We start from the raw sequence: 24,192 nt of genomic DNA on the forward strand, positions 1-24,192 counted from the left end.
CCATGAGCACCCTAACGAACATCCCACACCTTGAGCTCCACCTCAGAGTCTGCCTCCTGGGGAACCGACCCGCTACACAGTCACCATGTATTTATTATAAGGCTTTGTTATGAGCAATTTCAAACAGACTCAGAAATAGGAAAAACGGCATAACGATCTCCCATGATCCCACCGCCCTGCCTGGATACTGGCCAACTCGTGGCCAATCTTTCTTGATCTATATGGGACTGGTAGCTGAAAGGGAGAAGCAGGACCTTCCCAGTCTAGGTGGGGAGTTTAGATGGTGGAGACATCTCTGAGGCCAAGAGAACCCCAGGCAGCAGACCCCGTGTCAGCGAGCGTGGGGTCAAGAGCACCGAGAAGCAGCGTTGGAGAAAGACGGGAAAGGGGGGAGCTAGCCAGAAGACAAAGAACCGATGGGGCAGACCATGTCACAAAAGGGTGGGTCCTTGGGTCATGGGCAAACTCGTCTAAAGGGTCCAGAGTCTAAGGTAGGAGGCAGGTGATGTGAGAAGGACATAGGCAGGTAGCCATTGAAGAGAATAGGTTACCACTTGTCTTTCTTTCTGTCTTTCTCTTTCTTTCTTCCTTCCTTTCTTTTTCCTGTTTTTTTTTTTTTCTTTTTTTTTAAAGCAGGCTCATATGCCCATCCTGGGGCTCGAACTCATGACCCAGAGATCAAAGAGTCCCTTGCTCTACCAGTGGAGCTGGCCAGGTGCCCCCACCTGCCTTTGTTTCATTCCATTGTCTTTCTAATGTTTGTTTGTTTGTTTGTTTAAATAGGCCCCCACCTGCTTCTACTTGACTCTTAATAGTGAAGCTACAAGTTGTGCCAGTTGCTGAGCCAAGCGCTTCCCACAGGTGATCTCACCAATCTGCCCAGCAACCCCGGGAGGTACATACTATTTTTATCCCCATTGCACGGAGACTCCCTGAAGTAAGGCCACTTGGCCAAGGTCCCATGGATGGTGTATTAGCTTCCAGGGGCCACTGTAACAAGTTACCACACACCGGGGGGCTTACGAAGACAGAAATAGATGGTCTCTCAGTTCCGGAGGCCAGTGGTCTGAAATCGAGGTGGCAGGCAGGGCTGGGCTCCCTCGGGAGGTTCTAGGCGAGGATCCCTCCTTGTGTCTTCCGGCTTCTGGTGGCTTCCCTCCCAGTGTTCCTTGGCTCATAGCCGCATCCCTCCAATCTCGGCCTCTAATGTCATGTGGTCTTTTCTCTGCATGTGTGTCCTTCCTCCCTGTGTCTCTTACAAAGACACTTGTCATTGGATCCAGGGGCCACTTGGAACATCCAGGATGACCTTCTGTCCAGATTCTTAGCTATATCTGCAAAGACTCTTGTCCTGAATAAGCTCACGTTTCCAGGTTCCAGGGGTTAGGAGGTAGACATAGCTTTTTGGAGGCCACCATCCACCCTGGGGCCAGGGGTCTGAACCTAAGAAAGAGGATCGGTTGTCTGCGGAATGATGCAGTTTGGCCAGAAAGAGCCAGAGTGGCAGGAAGCTCCTCATGTTGGTTTTACAATGTCCCACAAGCTCTTTGACACTCCTCCCACTGCAAGGTGACATCACAGACCCCCCCCCAAATCTGGGCGGGCTCGTGACTCATTTTTGCCACCAGAAGAGTGTGACGAAGTGGTGCTGCATGACTTCCAGTGGCGCATCAGAAAAGGCAATGCAGAATTTGCCTTCAAAAAAAAAAAAAAAAGGGGGGGGGCGCCTGGGTGGCTCAGTGGGTTAAGCCGCTGCCTTCAGCTCAGGTCATGATCTCGGGGTCCTGGGATCGAGCCCCGCATCGGGCTCTCTGCTCAGCGGAGAGCCTGCTTCCCTTCCTCTCTCTCTGCCTGCCTCTCTTGTGATTTCTCTCTGTCAAATAAATAAATCTTTAAAAAAAAAAAATCTTATTTATTTGAAAGAGTATGCCCGTGCACGCTTGAGCATGAGCAGGGGAAAGGGGGGAATGGGGAGGGGCAGAGGGAAGGGGGAAGTAGATGCCCTGCTGAACAGGCAGCCCAGTAGGAGACTCAATGGGGGACTTGATCCCAGGACCAGAGGATCACAACCTGAGCCAAAGGCAGACACTTAACCAACTGAGCCGCCCAGGCATCCCAGCATGTACCCTTTTTACAGAAACATTCCTCTTGGGAGCTCTGAGCTGCCCTGTGGGCCATCTCACTGCCCCAGGGCTGCCAGGCTGGGAGGAAGCCCAGGCCAGGGGAGAAGTCCCATGCAGGTGTGTCCTGAGCAGTAGCTGTAGCTGAAACAGCATCCCTATCTCCAAATGATTCCAACCCCCTGGCTGTCTGGTCACCCCCAGCCACGGAGCCTTCCCTGCTGAGACCCCAGAACTCCAGCAGCAGAGACAAGCTGTCCCTGTTGTCCCCTGTGAATTCCTGGTGCACAGAATCTGAGCATCAGAAAACGGCTGTTTGATGCCACTACATTTTGGGAAGGTGTGTCACACAACAGTAGTGATCAGGACACACCTTCGTTTCTAGAAAAAGCCCCAAATGGGGGGGGGGAGCGTTAGTAGTTCTCGAGAAATAGGTCTGACTCAGAGAGAGACAAAGAAAACATGTCCTGTCTGAACAAGCACACAGCTCCCCCCCAATTCCCAGTGGTTCCCCAGTCAGAGGTGAGTTGGGGGCGGGGGCGCAGAAAATGGAACCAGCTCCTCCTGGCATCAGAGACCGTTCCTCCCCAAAGCCCACATGCAGACAGAGCCATGCAGCCTGAGGCTGCAGCCGGGCCTCCGCCAGCCACCTGTCTCTCCAGCACACCCACCTCCCTCCCACCGCTTCCCTCCTCTCCCCAGAACAGGGCTCCTGAGCACGGTGAGGGCCATGACCACTTCCCACGAAGCTGCTGCAGACCGCAGGCCCCCGACTCCATCCCTCCCCAGGTTCTGGCCACTGGGCTGAGCGCCCCGGGGCCCAGGCTGCCCCCCCCCCCCACCCCGCTCCAACGCCAGTGACACCAGTCCCGCCCCTGCTAGGACCATGGGGTCTGCCTGCAGCCCCGGCTTCCAGTTACCATGCAGCCCCATTCATTTGCTGGATTGGATCTTTGGATTTTGTCATTTGCTATGCGGGGTTTTCTGACTAATTTGTTTACCAGGTTTAATTCTTCAATCATGTTTTCATTTTAAGAGATTTCAGGGTAATTATGAACTTTGAATAAATCCATCTGAGGCACCAAAGTGCTCTCAGCTCAGCTTGGCGACAGCCTGCCCCTCCACCCGCTACACTGGGATCTGGTGTGAATAGGACCTCTCCTGCCCGCCCCCACCCCAACTATTGCAATTGAAAACACCTGGGCCTCTAGGAGCCAAGGTCAGGATTGGAGAAAAAGCTACAACTGGAAACCACACTGGGGTGGCGGTGAATTCAGGCCTGCCAGGATCTGGCCCCTCTTCCCCCACTTCACCCACGCTGCTCTCACGGCCGAGGCCGGGCTGTCCCAGCACAGCCAGCTGAGCGTTTACCAAAGTGGGGTGCAGGGCTACCTGGGAGAGGATCAGACACACAGACCAGGGCTGGGGCTCTAGTTCCAGTCCCACAGATCCTCAGCCCTCTGGAGTAAAGTAGAAATTTATTGAGGGTGAAGGGCATCCTGGGTGGCGCAGTTGGTGGAACCCGGTCTCTTGGTTTCAGCACTGGTCCTGATCTCAGGGTTGTGACATCGAGCCCTACGTGGGGCTTGTACTCGTCGAGGTGTCTGAGATTCTCTCTCTCCCTCTCACTCTGCCCCTCCTGCTCGTGCTCTCTCTCTCTCAAATAAATAAAATCTTTTTTTTTTTTGAGAGAGAGAACGAGAGAGATCAGAGGGAGAGGGAGAAGCAGACTCGCTGATGAGCGAAGAGCTGGATTCGGGGATGGATCCCAGGACCATGAGATCAGACGCTTAACTGACTGAGCCATCAAGATGCCCCTCAAATAAATAAATCTTTAAAAAAAAAGAATAAATATGGGCGCCTGGGTGGCTCCGTGGTTAGGCATCTGCCTTCAGCTCAGGTCATGATACCAGCGTCCTGGGATCAAGCCCCGAATGGTATTGAGCTCCCTGCTGAGCAGGGAGCCTGCTTCTCCCTCTCCAGCTCCCCTGCTTGTTCCCTCTCTCGCTCTCTCTCTCTCTGTCATAGATAAATAAAAGCTTAAAAAAATAAAAAATTGAAAAAAAAAAAGAAACATATTGAGGATGATGAGGACAGCTCCCATTCCCTTCACTTTGCAAGCTTGACACAAAGGAGCTGATGGGGGGGGCGGGGCGCATTTTCTAAGCTGGATCACATGACACAATAGAGAGGCGGAAGTGTTGTGGAACAGAGTCTCTTGGTTGCATCAGTGGGGTCACACTAGCAGGCTGGGGCGTTGTGATACCCGAGCCACTGATACAAAAGCAGGGAATGCCACCAGGCTCCTAGCTGTATTGACTCCTTCACCATTTCTCAGCCGGCACATTCTGGCTTCTGGGTGTGCTGAGATGGTCATCTCTCCGGAGCATGTGAGCAAGTGAACCGGGACTCCGAATCCCGGTTCCAGCCTCAGTACCTTATCAACGCCACACCTGGAGGCTGCTGGGTCCTGCATTTTACAAATTAGGATTGCCTAATTTGCATACCCGTATCAAACCTAGAGCCCGCCTGAGGTGAGTGGGAAATGTTGCGCGCACTAATCGTACCTAGGATCAATGGATTAGGCTTCACTAATTTACATGCAGCCAATCACCGCCCAGGCGTGAACAGCAAAGCTGCTGGGGGAACCTATCACAAGACGGGAATTCTCCACCGCGGAGTGTAAGTCCCTGAGCGTCGTGAGCTTTACAGCGCTCGCTCCCACCTTAGGGGAGAGGCCCTGTGGGGACCCCAGAGTTGCCCTGACAGGAATCCAGCGCAGGGGACAGTGGAGGCGGCCCAGGGTAAGAGGGAGGGAGTGGCCATACTGTCGTAGTTTGTGTTCTCCTAGAAGCAAGACGAGACAAAGATTCGAGAGCGGAAGGGACCAAGGTTTTGCCAGAAGACTGCTAGTAAGGGCTGCCTGAGCAGACCCGGTAGCTCTGTGGGCAACTGTTAGGAGCTGAATTGTGTCCTCGGCAAATTCATTTGTTGAAGTCCTAACCCCTAGGACCTCCGAATGTGTCTGTATTTGGAGATGGGGGTCTATAAGGAGGTGATGAAGTTAAAATGAGGTCATCAATGTTCCCCTCATCCATTCTGACTGGTGTCCCCATAAGGAGAGGAGACTAGGACATTGACACACCCAGAGGGAGGACCTGGCAGGGATACATGGAGAAGGTGGCCCTCTGCAAACCAAGGAGAGAGACCTCAGAGGAAACCAACCCTGCTGACACCTTAATCTTGGACTTCTAGCCTCTAGGACAGTGGGAAAACAAGTGTCTCTTGTTTAAGCCCCCTAGTCTGTAGGACTTCGTTATGGCAACCTGAGCAACAAAGAGTCATTTCCATCGAGGGGACAGTGTGGAACATGGGCTCCCAAGCTCTCCCACCCGAGAGATGAGCCTGGGGTGCTTATCTATCAGCTTGTGTCTGGTCCTTAACTAGGGGCTGTTTACAAGCTGTACCTGCCATTTGAAAGTTGGGCCTAAAAGCACTGGGTCGTAAGAGGGAGGGAACTGTGGGCAGCGACAATGGTGGCGTGTGCCCCACAGGCCTTTGACACCAATATTGGAATCTCTTAGGTACCCTCCTAGAGGCTAAGGGACCGTGGCCTTTAACCTCTACCCCAAAGGAATGTGCGTGTGTGGGTCTGTGTGTGTGGTTGTGTGTGCACTAACAGGAAGGTTTAATCTAGATAGAATACATTACTTTTATGTTGGATAATCCTGCATAATGATGTATGACCCTCTAATGAATATAATTTGCAAAGGTTACCTCTGGTTAGTTTCTCTGCCAAAGCCAGTGGGGTGAACGGAATGTGTACCACGGCTCACTGTGGTCTTGGACCCCTGTAGCTTTGGTGACCTCCCTAATAGAGGCCTGGAGGAGCTCAGTGCCTCTTGCTAATTTTAGATTCATATTCTGGACGCAGCTAGAGTGAGGGTGCTTTGAGTCAGGCTTCTTGGTTTCAAGCAACTGAAACCAATGATCGCCGACTTCAATAGGAAAGAGATTTCTGGAAGACATGAGATAGTCCAGACTTGTGGGAGGGTAGCAGGACTCATAACTAAAAACACTCTTGGGGGTGAGGAAGGACTAACTTGCTAGCACCCCCCCCATCGCCTCTGTAGGACACTTTCACCGCTGGACTCATGATGTTCTCATGAATGGTGTCATTGTCCCTGTCTCTTTATTATATTTTCTTGAGATTCAAAGTCTTGGGGCCCCCTGGCTGCTCGGGTTGGGGGAGGTATCAGGGAGAGGAACTCAGTTCTGAGTTTTCTAAATGGGGGGCAGACCATTTGTTTCCCCAGTATTACCCAGACTGGGGGATGCCTCCCAAATGGGCGAGACACTTCACTTGTCCTTGCCACATGACACATGGTTAGGTGAAAATTCCAGAAAGGGGCGGGGGTGGGATTTACTCTTGTCAGTCCTGCCTTGTTTGCTCAGTGTTGGGCGGGCTGATGGAGACAGTGGGTAGACTGGGTGTCAGGCTGGATGTGGGGTGGGTGCCCTTGATGGGATTCCTGTGGGCACAAAGAGGAACCAATGGGGACAGAGGCAGGAATACTAAAGGATGCCAGGTGTTCTGCTTAGCTCTTACCACATAGTGAAGCACTGCAGAACAGTGGTTTAAAACCATAACAATCATGTGCGCTGCTCACAAATCTGGGGTGTGACTGGGCTCAGCCAAGCAGTTCTTGATTATAGATCTCTTAGGTTGCAGTGACATGGTAGCTGGGCCCAGAGGCATCACAGACTTCTTCACTCACACATCTGATCTTTGGGCTGGGAAGAGTCCCACAGCTAGGGTTCTCTGGGTCTCCCTCACTATGTCTAGGTGGCCTCTCCCCATGGCCTTTCCAACATGGTAGACCAGGACCGCAGGACCCCTTCTGCCTCAGCTCAGTTCTTCCAAGAAAGAGAACCAGACAGAAACTGTATTACCTTTTATGACCTAGTCTTGGAAATCATGTAGTATCACTTCTGCCGTATTCTGTTCATTCCATGTGAGTCTGGAAGTCCAGCTCATCTTCCAGAGGAAGGGGCTAGAGTCTTCCACATTTTGATGGGAGGACTGTCAAAGAACTGGGGGACGTATTTTGAAACCACAACAGTGAGCTAAGAGATGGCAAGCAGGCACTTGGCTTGACTGTTGGTCTGGACCAACACATCTTTCTCGATTTTCTAATTTGGCTGCTCGTTTCCGGCCCTGGCTCGAATTCCCGACAGCCTATTCACAGCTAACATGCTCACACCTCGTGGGCCGGACCTACCACTCCAGTCAATCCCGCTTCATCATTATGCCAAGAGAGCTCATTCCAACTGAAATTTGACTATTGGTTTTTAATTTTGGTGCCATTTTTCATGCTGATGGCTCTTCTGGCTGACAGAGAATTACCCTGGGTGCAAATTAAATACAATAGAATTGCTAATCAGGCCATTAGAATAAGCTGACAGGAGGAAATCTACAAGTTGTAGATTTCAGCCCACCCACACCTGGGTGGGCTCTCCCCTTGCCTTTGGGGCAGAATTCACTTGACTTCAAATGGACCAGTACCGGGACCCATTGGAATGCTGGAAATGGACACCTGCAGTCTGCCGGAGGAACTGAGCAAGGCCTGAGATCCTACCCTGGTTCAGCTGGTTCTTTCGCAGGCAGAATCCGGCCCCAGAGTATTTGTGTCGCCAGGGATTGCTGTCTAATGTTCCATACACTCTTCTCAGGCAAGGAGGTGTCCAAATATCTGGCATAATAAACAATGTTTTCAGATTTCTAAATTTAGAGGGAAAGTGAGAACACAACGGGTGGTTTTCTCTTGTGTCTAATTCCAAGCAAAGATAGATTTATCTGTTGAAGACTTGAGGTTGCACGTTCAGTCACAGTTTCTTTGTTTTTGTTTTGGTTTTTTTTTGGGGGGGGGAATCCCTACAAAAATGACTGAGAGGAAATAGATTCAGAAGCCACTGCCTACGGGTGCCAATAGCGATGCCCAGGGGCAGTTTCTGTAAATCAGGAGGTAGAATGCGGTCTTCCAGGGCAACATGCAAGGCCAGATTGGGGGCAGGGATTTTGCCGGGGGAGGGAAGGAGGACTGGGGATGATTTACAAGTGAGAAACGGAGCCCACTGAATCAGTACCAGCTCACTTTTCCTGCAGGCTGCCAGCCCTATCTGGCCACTGGAAATGCTGGCAACATTTCACCTTCATAACAGTCTCCTGCGGAGTGGATTATCATCACCACACCCATTGAATGGATAGTAATCTTGAGGTTAAGTTACTTTCCCAGGGTCACCTAACAAGTTAGTGGCAAGGCCAGTGATATTGGATTGGGTTCAGCTGCGGAGGGAAGGGGGAGGGGGAGGGGAAGAGGGTGGGGGAAGGGGAGGGGGAGAGGGTGGGGGAAGGGGTAGGGGGACTATTGACTTAGACAAGATATTCTTTCTTCTTTATTTAACAATTCAGTACCATGCTGTACCAAATGCCATATTTGCTTCAGACTTTTATTTTTCATTTTGTTTTATTTATTTTTTTAAGCAAGCTCTCCACCCAGTGTGGTGCTCGAACTCATAACCCTGAGATCAAGCGTCACGTCTTCTACTGACTGAGCCAGCCAAGCACTCCCAAGGTAAATATTCTTTCTTACACGGAGTTTGGACTTAAGCAGTCTAACTCTGGTATGGTGGCTTCATAATCGACGTAGATTCCCTCTATCTTGTTACTCTGCTTTCTCTGACATAAGGTTTCTGCCTTGAGTTGCCAGATAAGATATAGGATACCCAGTTAAGCTGTAATTTCAGGGGTACCTGGGTGGCTCAGTTGCTAAGCGTCTGCCTTTGGCTAAGGTCATGATCCCAGGGTCCTGGGATGGAGCCCTGCGTTGGGCTCCCTGCTCAGTGGGAAGCCTGTCTCTCCCTCTCCTACTCCCCCTGCTTGTGTTTCTTCTCTTGCTGTGAATCTCTCTGTTAAATAAACAAAAATTTTTTAAAAAATAAAAAAATAAACTGTAATTTCAAACGATGAATTTTTTTTTATAAGTCTGCACTGTGCCATATTAAATCATTAAATGAAACACTAAAATTAAGGTCTTAACATTCTTTTAACTAAATAAAAATTAATTTAAAATAAAATATTTTAGGGATGCCTGGGGGTCTCAGTCAGTTAAGCGGCTGCCTTCGGCTCAGGTTGTGATCCCAGGGTCCTGGGATCAAGTCCCAAGTCAGGCTCCTTGCTCAGGAGGGGGCCTGCTTCTCCCTCTGCCTGCTGTTCCCCCTGCTTGTGTTCTCTCTCTCTGACAAATAAAATCTTTTTTTTTTTTTTTTAGATTTTATTTATTTATTTGACAGAGAGAGAGAGTAAAAACAGGGGGAGGGAGAAGCAGCTCCCGCTGAGCAGAGAGCCCAATGTGGTACTTGATCCTAAGACCCTGGGATCACCACCTGAGCTGAAGGCAGCCGCTTAACTGACTGAGCCACCTAGGCGTGCAAAATAAATAAAATCACTAAAAATAAAAATAAAAAATAAAATAAAATATTTTAATTTGCTCAATCTGGCAACTCTGTCTCCACATCATGGCACAAAATGGCTGCTCACTTGGTAGAGCTATGCGACTCGATCTCAGGGTTACGAGTTCCAGGCCCACATTGGGAGTAGAGCCTACTTACTCGCGCCCCCCCCCCCCCCCCGCAGAAAAGAGGAAGGTCAAAGAAGGGCTTCCCTGCATTTAAAGATACTTCATGGAAGTTGCACCCCAAACTACTGTTCACCTCACACTGGTCACACATGGCTTTTAGGGAGGCTGGGCAATCTGGCTTTTATGCCCAGCTACAGCCTAGCTGACAATCAGAACTTTTGTATTAAAAAGAACAGATATTAGGGGCATCTGGGTGGCTCAGTGGGTTAACCCGCTACCTTCGGCTCAGGTCATGATCTCAGGGTCCTGGGATTGAGTCCCACATCGGGTCTCTGCTCAGCAGGGAGCCTGCTTCCTCCTCTCTCTCTGCCTGCCTCTCTGCCTAGTTGTGATCTCTCTCTGTCAAATAAATAAATAAAATCTTTAAAAAAAAAAAAGAACAGATATTAGAGGTCAGTTCAACATCTGCCGCAGCTGGGATTTAAACTCAAGTCGGAGTGTTGGGGCTTAATCACCCAGCTGTCTTAACTTCTCCATTTCATGAAAGAAAGAGTGGGGCAGACACCGTGGGTTTTCCCCACAGCTCTTTTTGTTCTTTTTTAAAGATTTATTTATTTATTTATTTGACAGATAGAGATCACAAGTAGGCAGAGAGACAGGCAGAGAGAGAGAGAGAAGGAAGCAGGCTCCCTGTGGAGCAGAGAGTCCAATGCAGGGCTCGATGCCAGGACCCTGGGATCATGACCTGAGCTGAAGGCAGAGGCTTTAACCCACTGAGCCACCCAGGCATCCCTCCCCAGAGTTCTTTTTGAATCCTTTTCATAGTTTCTGGGTGCCTCTTCTCTAACTTCGTTGCCTTTGCTGCCAACTTAACAGATAGCCCCGTGAGAGCCTCTTCAGAGGCCGGTCCTGGGACTGCAGGAGGTGCTCTGCCCACACCTAGGAATTTGGAGTGTGCAACATCAGCTCCCCTGCCTGGAGGCAGGAGGAACACCAAAGCGTAATTTAAATACCAGTGCCTCCCGCCCCCCCCATGGGCAGAGTTAGACCAGGCTGGGTGCTCACCTTGCTCTCCTGCTTTCCCCCACTGCCTTCACTGGTCCCTCCTGGAAGGTGCTGCCTTCATAAGTCACTGGCCCACAAATCCTTGTAGCAGTGTCTTAGTGACCTCAGAGAAGGGCTTACCCGGGAAAGTATAAATAGGAAGTGGGACAGCACTTTTGAAGACAAAGCACCTCTCTTGTCACACACCCCTCCTCGAGGAAGAGGCTGAAGTGACTTGTGAAGCCCTTGAGTTTGAACTAGGTCACACCCAGCCTTACTGGCAAATCCCTAGCTGTGACAAGTTGCACGTCGTTGGACGTTTCAGATGTATTCCAATTTTCCTCCGAGCTGTAGGTTTTTAAAGAGAATGTGTATTAGTCAGGATTTGGCCAGGAAAGCAGATGGCACTCTCCATTTCAGATGGAAACGGATTTCATTCTGGAGATGAGGCGCTTACAAAACAGTTGGCAGAGTTGGAAGAGCAAACCGGATACCAGCTCTCAGATTTCCTCGAACTTCCAGAGCCCGAGAAAGTGCGGTGAGTGGGCGCACCTGTCTGCAAGACCAAGGTAGGTGATTCTCAGGGAAGTGCCTGGCGGTGGCCCTGAAAATGTCCCCTTGCTCTGCCCTTTGTGTCTGCCTGCTGTTTGGGGACAAGCAATAATGATTACAGCTTTTTGTCTCCCTTTAGCCTTCTGAGTCTTGTACAAAAACAGGAGATGCTTGTTATCTGTGGGTTCCCTATTTGCAGATTTGCTGACTTGCTAAAATGTATGCATAACGCCCAAATTAATACTCAGGGTCTGTTCATGGTGATTCACGGACATGTACAGATGCGCAAGAAAGTTGAGTCACCCAGTGCACCTTTTCCAAGGTAGGGGGGCTGTAGCAAGGTAAAGCTCTGACATCTTGTTTCTGTTCTCATACTGTAAACTAGTGTCCTGTTTGTGGTTTAGTTTAAGTTGTGTTTGTCACATTTTTGTGCTTTTTTGGGTGGCTTTGCTACTTCAAATGGCCCCCAGGTGTAGTGCCGAAGAGGCCGTGATGTGCCTTATGGAGAAAATACGCGTGTTGGATAAGTTTCATTTAGGCCAGATTCATAGGGCTGTTGACCATGAATTCAATGCTAATGAATCAATGATATATATTAAATAAGGTATTTTTCAACAGAAACACACATAAAACAAGGTTATATATTGATCAGTTCTCAAAAATGTTTTGCTCAAAGACTCTTCTGGAACCTAAACCTGTATTTCCACTGGGAGCAGTGGGTCAGTATCCACTAACTCAATATTCACAGTGACTCGATAGAACATTAATACTGTGAGTAATGATAGATTATTGGGTAGAACCTAATTAGCAACCCATTTGGCATGGAATGATGGAAAATGTAGTTCCCTGGCTTCTAGATGCTGCCATACTTGGGAGAGCATAGAAGAGGGAATAGTGTTAAGTTGCTGACCGACAACCCAAGAATCCAGGACAGCATGTTAAACCATTTAATGCTGTAAAAAAAATTTTTTTAATAGTTGCCTTATGGTTTGCAGTAATTAGCATTTACCTTCAAATAATATACCATTTCACATGTAAAAACTGTATAAGAGCCTACTACCAATGCCTCACCCCATCTTACATTTTACTGTTCTGTTTTTTTCAGGATTTTATTTATTTATTTGTCAGAGAGAGAGCACAAGCAGGGGAACAGTAAGCAGAGGGAGAAGCAGGCTCCCTGTTGAGCAGGGAGCCCGATGTGGGACTCAGTCCCAGGACCCTGGGATCATGACCTGCACCAAAGGCAAACACTTAACCAACTGAGCCACCCTGGGCACCCCGTTTTGTTGTTCCTCTTTTAAAGACTTTATTATTTGGTGGGGGGCAAGCATGAGTGGGTGGAGAGGCAGAGAGAGAGAGAGAGAGACAAGCAGGCTTCCCACTGAGTGGGGAGCCCAATGCAGGAGATCCCAGGAACCTGATCAGGACCTGAGCCAAAGGCAGACGCTTAACCCACTGAGCCACCCAGGTGTCTCCATTTTATTTTTGTATAAGCTATAAACACATAATGCATTGCTATCAGCATAGCAGTCAGACTGACTTAGACATTTATCTTTTTTTTTTTTTTTTAAAGATTTTATTTATCGGGGCACCTGGGTGGCTCAGTGGGTTAAGCCTCTGCTTTCGGCTCAGGTCATGATCTCAGGGTCCTGGGATCGAGCCCCGCGTTGGGCTCTCTGCTCAGCAGGGAGCCTGCTTCCTCCTTTCTCTCTGCCTGCCTCTCTGCCTGCTTGTGATCTCTCTGTCAAATAAATAAATTAAAAAAAAACATTTAAGATTTTATTTATCTATTTGACAGAGATCACAAGTAAGCAGAGAGGCAGGCAGAGAGAGGAGGAAGCAGGCTCCCCGCTAAGCAGAGAGCCCAATGCAGGGCTCGATCCCAGGACCCTGGGATCATGACCTGGGCCGAAGGCAGAGGCTTTAACCCACTGAGCCACCCAGGCGCCCCTAGACATTTATCTTTAAGAGCAATCCTCCCAAAGTAAATGAGTATTTATTTGCCTTCGTTTGTTCCATTTCTAGCCCTCTTCCTTTATTTGTGTAGATCCAAGGGTCTGTTACCATATTTCTTCTTTTTTTTTCCTTAAAGATTTTCTTTATTTGAGAGAGAGCAAGAGCAGAGGAGGAACAGAGAGAAAGAGAGAGCGAGAGAGCGCGAGCGCACAGAGGGAGAGGGAGAAGCAGATTCCTCCTTGAGCAGGGAGCCAACTCAGGACTCCATTCCAGAACCCTGAGACCATGAACTGAGCCGAAGAAGACAGATGCTTAACAGATTGAGCCACCGAGGTGCCCCCAAATTCTTTTTGTCTATTCCATTTCTTATGGTGCAGCTTTGCTGGCAATGAATTCTCTCATTTTTGTCTTTGAGAGAGTACTTCTCGCTCTCTCCATGTATGTATTTAAATGAAAGTATGTTTGTTGCATTTCTTTCTCTCTCAGCTTTCTTGAGGTATATTTGATAAGTAAAATAGTAAGATAAAGTGAACAATATGATTGAATGTACATTGTGAACAGATTCTTCCCATTAAATTTATTAATATTTCCATCACCTCACATATTCACCTTTCTTGCATTTCTAAAAAGTCAAAATGCCAAATCTGAAACAATTGATTTTTAAAAATTCTTTTCCTAATTCTCTTTACTTAAAAAAAAAAAAATAGGGCAACTGGGTGGCTCAGTGGGTTAAACCTCTGCCTTTGGTTCAGGTCATGATCTCGGGGTCCTGGGATTGAGCCTGGCATCGGGCTCTCTGCTCAGCGGGGAGCCTGCTTCCCCCTCTCTCTCTGTCTGCCTCTCAGCCTACTTGTGATCACTCTCTCTATTAAATAAAGAAATAAAAAATCTTAAAAAAATTATATATATGCATATATGCGTATATATGTATATACATATAAAGTGATCTCTACACCCAATGTGGGGCTTTAACTCACAACCCCAAGCTCAAGAATCAGATGCTCTACCTACTGACCCAGCCAGGTGCCCCACTTTTATTTATCTATCTGTTTATTTATTTATTTAAATGTTTTATTTATTTATTTATTTATTTGAAAGAGAGCACAAGGGAATGTTCCAGTTTCATTCTTCTGCATGTGGCTGTCCAATTTTCCCAACACCATTTGCTGAAGAGACTTTTTGCATTGGACATTCTTTCCTGCTTTGTCAAAGATTAGTTGACCATAGAGTTGACGGTCCATTTCTGGGTTCTCTATTCTGTTCCATTGATCTATGTGTCTGCTTTTGTGCCAGTTCCATACTGTCTTAATGATGACAGCTTTGTAATAGAGTTTGAAGTCCAGCATTGTGATGCTGCCAACTTTGGTTTTCTTTTTCAACATTCCTCTGGTTAATCAGGGTCTTTTCTGATTCCATATAAATTTTAGGATTACTTACTCCATTTCTTTGAAAAAAATGGATGGCATTTTGATAGAGATTGCATTAAACATGTAGATTGCTTTAGGTAGCATAGACATTTTCACAATATTTGTTCTTCTAATCCATAAGCATGGAATATTTTTTCCATTTCTTTGTGTCTTCCTCCATTTCTCTCATGAGTACTTTATAGTTTTCTGAGTATAGATTCTTTGCCTCTTTGGTTAGGTTTATATCTAGGTATCTTATGGTTTTGGGTGCCATTGTAAAGGGGATTGACTCCTTAATTTCTCTTTATTCTGTCTTGCTGTTGGTGTAAAGAAATGCAACTGATTTCTGTGCATTGATTTTATATCCTGACACTTTACTGAATTCCTGTATGAGTTCTAGGAGTTTTGGAGTGGAGTCTTTTGGGTTTTCCACATGAAGTATCATCTGTAAAGAGTAAGAGTTTGACTTCTTGTTTGCTGATTCTGATGCCTTTTATTTCTTTTTGTTTTCTGATTGCTGAGTCTAGGACTTCCAGTATTATGTTGAATAGCAGTGGTGTTAGTGGACAGCTCTGCCATGGTCCTGACCTTAGGGAAAAAGCTCTCAGTTTTTCCCCATTGAGAATGGTATTTGCTGTGGGTTTTTCAAAGATGGCTTTGATAATATTGAGGTATGTACCCTCTCTCTCTACACTGTGAAGAGCTTTGATCAAGAAAGGATGCTGTACTTCATCAAATGCTTTTTTAGCATCTATTGAGAGTATCATATGGTTCTTGTTCTTTCTTTTATTAATGTGTTGTATCACATTGATTTGTGGATGTTGAACCAACCTTGCAGCCCAGGAATAAATCCCACTTGGTTGTGGTGAATAATCCTTTTAATGTACTGTTGGGGAGCACCTGGGTAGCTCAGTGGGTTAAGCCTCTGCCTTCTGCTTAGGTCATGATCTCAGGGTCCTGGGATCAAGCCCTGCATCAGGCTCTCTACTTGGCAGGTAGACTGCTTCCCCCTCTCTCTCTGCCTGCCTCTCTGCCTACTTGTGATCTCTGTCTGTCAAATAAATAAATAAAATCTTTAATGTACTGTTGTATCCTATTGGCTAGTATTTGGTGAGAATTTTTGCTACCATGTTCATCAAGGATATTGGTCTGTAATTCTCCTTTTTGATGGGGTCTTTGTCTGGTTTGGGGATCAAAGTAATATTGGCCTCATGAAATGAGTTTGGAAGTTTTCCTTCTATTTCTTTTTCTTTTTCTTTTTTTTTTTTTTTTTTTTTTTTGACTAGTTTCAGGAGAATAGGTATTGATTCTTCTTTAAATGTTTGGTTGCATTCCCCTGGGAAGCATCTGGCCCTGGGCTCTTGTTTGTTGGGAAATTTTTGATTATTGCTTCAATCTCCTTATTGGTTACGGGTCTTTCAGGTTTTCCATTTCTTCCTGGTTCAATTTTGGTAGTTTATATGTCTCTAGGAATGCATTCATTTCTTCCAGATTGTCAAATTTGCTAGTGTATACTTGCTCATAATATGTTCTTTTAATTATTTGTATTTCTTTGGTGTTGGTGTGATCTCTTCTCTTTCATTCATGATTTTATTAATTTGGGTCCTTTCTCTTTTCTTTTTGATAAGTCTGGCCAGGGGTTTATCAATCTTATTAATTCTTTCAAAGAACCAGCTCCTACTTTTGTTGATTTTTTCTATTGTTTTTTTTTTTTTTTGGTTTCTATTTCATTGATTTCTGCTCCGATATTTATTATTTTTCTTCTCCTGGGTTTAGGCTTTCTTTGCAGTTCTTTCTCCAGCTCCTCTGGGTGTGGGGTTAGGTTGTGTACTGAGACCTTTCTTGTTTCTTGAGAAAGGCTTATATTGGTATATGCTTTCCTCTCAGGACCACCTTTGCTGTGTCCCAAAGATTTTGAACAGGTGTGTTTTCATTTTCATTTGTTTCCATCAATTTTTAAAAATTCTTATTTAATTTCCTCATTGCCCTAGTCATTCTTTAGTAGGATTGTCTTTAGCCTCCATGTATTTGAGTTCTTTCTAACTTTTCTCTTGTGGTTGAGTTCTAGTTTCAAAGCATTGTGGTCTGAAAATATGTAGGGAATGATCCCAATCTTTTGGTACCAGTTGAGACCTGATTTGTGACCCAGGATGTGATCTATTCTGCAGAATGTTCCATGTGCACTAGAGAAGAATGTGTATTCAGTGGGATGGAATGTTCTGAATATATCTGTAATGTCCATCTGGTCCAGTGTGTCATTTAAAACCTTTATATCCTTGTTGATCTTTTGCTTAGATGATCTGTCCATTTCAGTGAGGGGGGTATTAAAGTCCCCTACTATTATTGTATTATTTTCAATATGTTTCTTTGATTTTATTATTAATTGGTTTATATAGTTGGTTTCTCCCATGTTAGGGGCAAAGATATTTAAAATTGTTAGATCTCTTTTTGGACAGACCCTTTAAGTATGATATAATGTCTTTCCTCATCTGAGTTTCTTTAGACAGCATATAAATGGGTCTTGTTTTTTTATCCATTCTGATACCCTGTGTCTTTTGATTGGGGCATTTAGCTCATTTACATTCAGGGTAACTATTCAAAGATATGAATTTAGTATCATTGTGTTGCTTGTCAGGTGACTGTTACTGTATATTGTCTCTGTTTCTTTCTGGTCTGTTTCTTTTAGGCTGTCTCTTTGTTTAGAGGACCCCTTCCAATATTTCCTGTAGGGCTGGTTTGGTGTTTGCAAATTCTTTTAGTTTTTGTTTGTCCTGGAAGCTTTTTATCTCTCCTATTTTCAATGACAGCCTAACAGGATATAGTATTCTTGGCTGCATATTTTTCTTGTTTAGTGCTCTGAATATATCATGCCAGTCCTTTCTGGCCTACCAGGTCTCTGTGGATATGTCTGGTGCTAATCTATTATTTGTACCATTGTATGTTTCAGACCTCTTGTCCCAAGATGCTTTCAGGATTTTCTTTGTCACTGAGACTTCTAAGTTTTACTATTAGATGACAGTGTGTGGGCCTATTTTTACTGATTTTGAGGGGGGTTCTCTGTGCCTCCTGGATTTTGATGCTTGTTCTCTTTGCCAAATTAGGGATATTCTCTGCTATAATTTGCTCCAATATACCTTCTGCCTACCTCTCTCTTTCTTCTTCTTCTGGGATCCCAATTATTGTGGTAGAGTTTCATCTTAGAGTATCACTTATCTCTTGAATTCTCCCCTCATGGCCCAGTAGTTGTTTATATCTGTCTTTTCCTCAGCTTCGTTATTCTCCATCATTTGATCTTCTGTATCACTAATTCTCATTTATCCTAGCAGTAAGAGCCTCCATTTTTTTATTGTACCCAATTAATAGCTTTTTAAATTTCAACTTGGTTTTATTTTAGTTCTTTTATTTCTCCAGAAGGGGGTTTTATTTCTCCAGAAAGGTATTCTCTACTATCTTCCATGCTTTTTTCAACCCCAGCTAGCACTTGGTAATTGTTATTCTGAATTCTAGTTCTGAGATCGTATTAATGTCCGTATTCATTAGGTCCCTAGCTGTGGGTACTGCCTCTTGTTCCTTTTTTGAGGTGTTTTTCCACCTTGTTATTTTATCCAAATAAGAATAGATGAATGAAAGAACAAAATACTGTAAGGGTAGCAATGACCCAAGAAAAATATACACTAACCAAATTGGAAGAGACCTGAAACTGTGGGGAGAAGAAAAGGGGGGGGGGGAATATATATATATGTATAACAGAGCCACACACTTGATTTTGGGTATATTTTGGTCAGTTAGAAGAAACTGCCTCCCAAAATTTTAAAGAAAGAAAACTTTCATCTTTATAAGGGAAAACCCAATGAGGGGATGGAATATGACTGTAAAGATAAAAATTAAAAAACATTCTAAAAGAGGAATTGATAAGATAAGAAGTTGGTTGGAAAAAAGAAAAAGGAAGGAATGTGATCAGGCTGGAGACTAGAACAAAGCCACGTGCTAGATTTAGGGTATATTTTGATATGTTAGAAGAAACTTATCCCAAAATTTTAAAGGAAGAAAAATCTATATGTATACATAAAATAAGATTAAATCCAATGAAGTGATAGAATATGACTGTAATAATGAATATTTAAAAATATTTTTAAAAAGGTATTGATAAGGGTTGCCTCGATGGCTCAGTTAAGCCTCTGCCTTCAGCTCAGGTCATGATCTCAGGGTCCTGGGATTGAGCTCCACTTTGGGGTCTCTGATCATCTGGGAGTCTGGTTCCCCCAACCCCCCGCCTGCCCCTCTGCCTACTTGTGATCTCTGTCAAATAAGTAAATAAAATCCTTTTTTAAAAATTCTACATCTAAGTAGGCTACTACATTTTTTTTTAATTTTTTAAGAGAAGGATTTCTTCAGAAAAGGTGTAAAAATGTTTAATTTCTGGTTTCTTTCAAGTCCCTCAAATGTACATCTATAACCAAACCAAGTCACCAGTACTTATTTGCTGGAATCCAAAAGGAAATTGTCAGTCTCATAAATAATTGATCAAACTTAATATAGTACCCCCATTAGCAACTGGATTGTGTCCTCCTCAGATTCATATGTTGAAACCCTAGCCCCCACTGTGACTGTATTTGGAGATGGGGCCTTTTTAAAGAGGTAATTAAGTTTAAATGAGGCGAACGGATGGAGTCTTAACCTAATCTGACTGGTGTTATAAGAAGAGGAGGAAACACAAACAACATGTAAGCACAGAGGTAAGGATTCTGATCACCAGTTACAGCATGTGGGTTTCCCCCCACACCACCAAGCAGCTCTTAGACACCTGCTCAGTGTCCTACAGTTCAACTAATTTCTGACATTATCTGGAGATGGTATTGGATCCCACAGGTGAAGGGTTCTGTCCCACAAAACTGCCGCCACTCCCAAGCCCAGCTGTCACCTGTGTAGGTGGCCAACTGGCTATAGGTTGGAGGCTCTAGCCTCCTCTTTGGGTTCAGTTAATTTGCCAGAGCCGCTCGCAGACCTCAGATATTTTATTTACTAGATTGCTGGTTCATTGCAGTGGACACTAAAGTAAGCAAATCAGCAGCCGATGAAGAGATACATAAGGTGAGATCCCAAAGAAAGGAGCTTCTATCCCTGTGGAGTCTGGGGCCCCATATAGTGGCACCTGATGTATTCTGATTCTCCAGCCTGGAGGCTCTCCAAACCTTGTCCATTTGGGTTTCTATGGAGGCTTCATTACTTAGGCAAGATTGATTAAATTGGGGGCCATTGATAGTTGATTGACCCTCCAGCCCTTCCCCCCTTGGTGAGGTTGGGTCTGAAGGGGAGCTGAACATTCCAACCTTCCAATCACATGATTGGGTGCCCTGGCAACCAGCCCCCCATCCTTAAATGGAGTCCCAAAATCACCTTGGTAACCTAAAAAAGGACAGCTTTATGGCTCTCCTGACTTAGAAAACTCTGGTAGTTTTAGGAGCTCTGTGCCAGAAATGGGAATGGAGATCAAATATATATATGTATGTGTGTGTGTGTCTAAAATTTTAAGATCTTATTTATGTATCTGAGAAAGAAAGTGAGAGCAAACACAAGAAGGGTAAAGGGCAGAGGGAGGAGCAGGATCCCCGCTGAGCAGGAGCCCAATATGGGGCTGGATCCCAGGACCCTGGGATCATGACCTGAGCCAAAGGCAGACACTTAACCCACTGAGCCACCCAGGCATCCCCAAATATGTATTTCTTGTTATAGAACACAGTATCACAAGAGGAAAGGCCATGTGAGTACACAGAAGGTGGCCGTCTGCAAGTCAAGGAGAGAGGCCTCATGGGAAACCAACCCTGCCTGCTCGTTGATTTTGGACTTTCAGCCTCCAGAACTCTGAGGAAATAAATTTCTGTTGTTTAAGCCCTAGGCCCTCCCTTCCCCCCCTCCCCCACCACTTCCCTCCCCCCCGCCTCCTCCCTCCCCCTGTCCTCGCCCACATCCCTCCCCCGTTGCCCCATCTCCCTGCCACCACTCTCACCCCTCCTCTGCCTGCCCCCTCCCACCCTGTGACCCCTACCCCCCGCGTCTGCTGCCTCCCTCTCCCTGCCCCCTTTGCTCCTGCCCCTGACAGCCCTCTCCCCTACCGCAGCCCATCTCCCCCACCAGCCCCCTTGTCCCCCCATCTGCCTTCTAGCCCCCCTCTGCCTCCCCCTTTGCAATCTGTGCCCCCTACACTGCTCTTTCCGCCCCCCCTCCCCCATGGCCCTGTCCGCCTCCCCCCCACCCATATTGCCCCTCTCCCCCCTTCCCCTGCTCCCCCCTCCCTTGCACCTGGCCATCCCCTTGTTCCCCTCTCACCCATCCCTCCCCTGGCCCTCTCACCCCCTCCCTTCTCCTGACTCACACTCCCACCGGCCCCTGCACCCTACCCCTGCGTCTGCCGCTCCCCTACCTCCTGCTCCCCCTCTCCCTCCCCACCACCCTGATCCCCCTGCCCCCCACCCCTCTCCCCCTCTGACTCCCACTCCCCTCTGCCTCCCCTGCTGCCCCCACCCCACCTTGCCCCTCCCTTCACATCTCCTCTTACCTTCTCCCCTCTTGCCCACTGCCCCCTCCTGACTTGTGCCCCCCCCCCGTGGTATTTTCTTATCGCAGCCCAAGCAGACTAATACACCCCCAATGGCAGTTTTGGTAGATTCTTTTTTTGAGAGACAGCTCACAATGGTGGGGGGGGAGGGGGAGAGGCAGAGGAGAGGGGTAGAGAATCCCAAGCAGGTCTAAGCTCAGAGTAGAGCCGCACATGGGAGCTGTATCCCGGCACCCTGAGATCATGACCCTGGCTAAAATGAAGAGTCAAGCACTTAACCACTTAACCAAGCCACCCAGGCACTCTCCATCTGCCCCCCACCCCCGGTTTTGTGTGTTTCTTTTTTAACCGGCCTTTTATATTTACTAGACAATTCCAAGTTCTTTTCTAATAAGATAAAGCCTATTATTTTGTACATTTCAGAAAGCTGGGGGGGGGGGGGTGGGCAGGGGAGAAACCACAATGAAAACCACAGAGGCATGGAACAAATAAACCATTGTTTATTTAAAGTTTTTTTTTTGTTTGTTTTTTGGTTTTTTGTGGTTTTTTTTTTTTTTTTGGCTAAAGGAAAAAACTTTATAATCAACATCCCACTCACAAATAAAAGCTGGAGAGAACAAACTTGACTGGTGTTCATTTGGCTTTGATGTATATCTTCTCATTTCATAAGTCCTGTTCATTGGGTACCACTACCCACCGCCAGCAGAATAAGTAAAAACGGACACGAAGAAGTTCAAAGTACTAACAAAAGAAAGCTGAAAAAGATGGCTTCTTGAGGGTGGACGGTGCAACCAACGCCAGGTCAGGTCAGGCCAGTTAGTAGAAGCAGACGGTGTGCAGGAAGGCTCTGCCGCTCTTCTCCTCAAACTCTTGGAGCAGCTCGTCGATGTCGTTATCCATGTCGTCGGTGTGCTGAATGCACTGGCACAGCTCACAGATGAGGAAGGCGCCCAGGGTGGCTTCTTCAAGGTTGTCTTGGATATCCACGTTGATCACATGTACTGGCTGGCAGGTTTCTTGTTCTCTTGAAATCAGATCTTCGACCACCTGATCGTACACTCTCTCTTCACAGGTAAGAATCAGATCGAAAATATCTTTACAGTTCTGGAACCTTTCTGGGCGGGGCTTGATCCTCTTATTTCTATCCAGCATATGTAGAATGCCGTTCTGCGTGTAGAGATCTTTATCCTTGCGAACGAGGTCGTTGTACATCTGGTCGTAGGTCGTTTTGAAATCGTAAACATTTGGCTTGTCGGGTGCTGGTCCCGGGAGCTTCACATAGGTTCCCGTTCCAAAAGAACGAACACTGAATCCCCGTTTGTTGAGAATGTTGTGCGCCTCCATGCTCCGGTTCTGGTTGCTCGAGCACACCACTGCCACTCGCAGCGGCTGCGTCGACATAGCGGCTGCCATATCAACTGCAACACAACCAGTCCTGTGCTCCCACCTAACAGCAGTGTTTCTTTGCTAGAAAATGGCGACTGTGGCGTCCGGAAGTCGTGAGGCCAAGGCGGTGGCGTCCCTGACGTAGCGCACTGAGAGGTGTGTGGCGCAGACATGCGTACAGCGTCTCCGCGTACGGCGTTCCCTTGTACAGCGTCCCCTTGGCCTTCCGCACCGCTGGGCGTAGTAGTTTCTAAAAAATAGTTCCAATGAGTTGTGTATCCCAATGTTCACACCTCTTTGCTAAGTGTCTTTGCAGATCAGTAGGTAGAGTTGTCTACTCTTGAAGTCTCAGTTGGCCTTGACATTTTTGATAAATAGAATGTGACTGAACTCACATGGGTGTGGGGGAGGGGTCTGAGTCCAGGGCTCAAGAGGCCTTGTGTGTCCCACTTTTGCTTGAGGGAATTTCCAGCTACCGTGTAAAGAAGCCCAGGCTATCTTGTGGGGGAGAGAGAACTCACTTGGAGGAAAACTAAGCCGCCCAGATACGTGAGTGAATGTTGCCATCACCATGAGAAGATAGAGGGCCAAACATCCTACTCATCCCCCAGCTGTTTGAACTACCCCTAGTTGCTTAATCAATGGTGTGGGTATTTGGGTTCTCTAGCCTCAGCCAAAATGTGGAGCACCTACCCCACTTCCCCTTGCTCCAAATTCCTGACTTACAGAGTTGTGAGAAATAGAATGGTAGTTGTTTTAGGCTCCACACTTTGGGGATGGTTTGTTAGGCAGCATTAACTGACTGATACAGCACAGACTTCCAGTTGCTGCATGGCATCCCTTCTCCTCTTTGTCCTCTTTTTTTTTTTTTTTTTTATTAGACTGAGGGAGAGAGTGTACAAGCAGGGAGAGCAGCAGAGGTAGAGGGAGAACCAGGCTCCCTGCTGAGCAGGGAGCACAATGCGGGGTTTGATCCCAGGACTCTGGGATCATGACCCAAACCAAAGGCTGACACTTGACTGACTGAGCCACCGAGGTGCCCCTCCTCTTTGTCCTCTTCGAATGGTTCATTTCTCAGCTAGGTACATGGCCACCTAACTGAAAATTTACATTTCTCAACTTCCATTGCAGGTAGATGCAGTGGTAGAATCCTAAAATCAAGTTTTGGCCAATGGGATATAAGTGGAAAGGGTACATGCAGCTTCCGGGGTAGCATTTATCTTTGAGGCCTCAATCTTAACACTATGTCAGAGTTTACCGGAGACTCCATTTTAATTGGAGAGACAGGAACGCTGTGTAGGATGACTGTCTTCGCTTCTACCTCACCTGAATGAGATGAGGGTTATTTTGGCACCTGTGAGGAAAAAAATTAAGAGCAGCAGCAACCAAAACAGTGTACTTCAGGCAAGGCTTCAGGATCAAAAAGTTAATGTAGAAAAAGGATCTGAAAATGATATAGCAGGAGGCTTGGGGTAGTGGGCACCCTCGCACAGTATTGATGAGAATGCAATCTGGTGCAGCCACTGTGGAAA

The 24,192-nt window shown here is 46.6% G+C and overlaps 1 protein-coding gene across 1 annotated transcript; it reads right to left on the bottom strand.

Moving 5' to 3' along the window:
- Nucleotides 1-22,090: 22,090 nt before the first annotated feature.
- Nucleotides 22,091-22,687, bottom strand: LOC123935583 (RNA polymerase II subunit A C-terminal domain phosphatase SSU72-like). The gene has a single exon (XM_045996523.1). It carries the CDS (start codon nucleotides 22,685-22,687, stop codon nucleotides 22,091-22,093), a length of 597 nt encoding a protein of 198 aa, XP_045852479.1.
- Between the last annotated feature and the right edge of the window lie 1,505 nt (nucleotides 22,688-24,192).

This window comes from Meles meles, chromosome X (genome assembly GCF_922984935.1).
Source record: "Meles meles chromosome X, mMelMel3.1 paternal haplotype, whole genome shotgun sequence".
Taxonomy (NCBI): Eukaryota; Metazoa; Chordata; class Mammalia; order Carnivora; family Mustelidae; genus Meles; species Meles meles.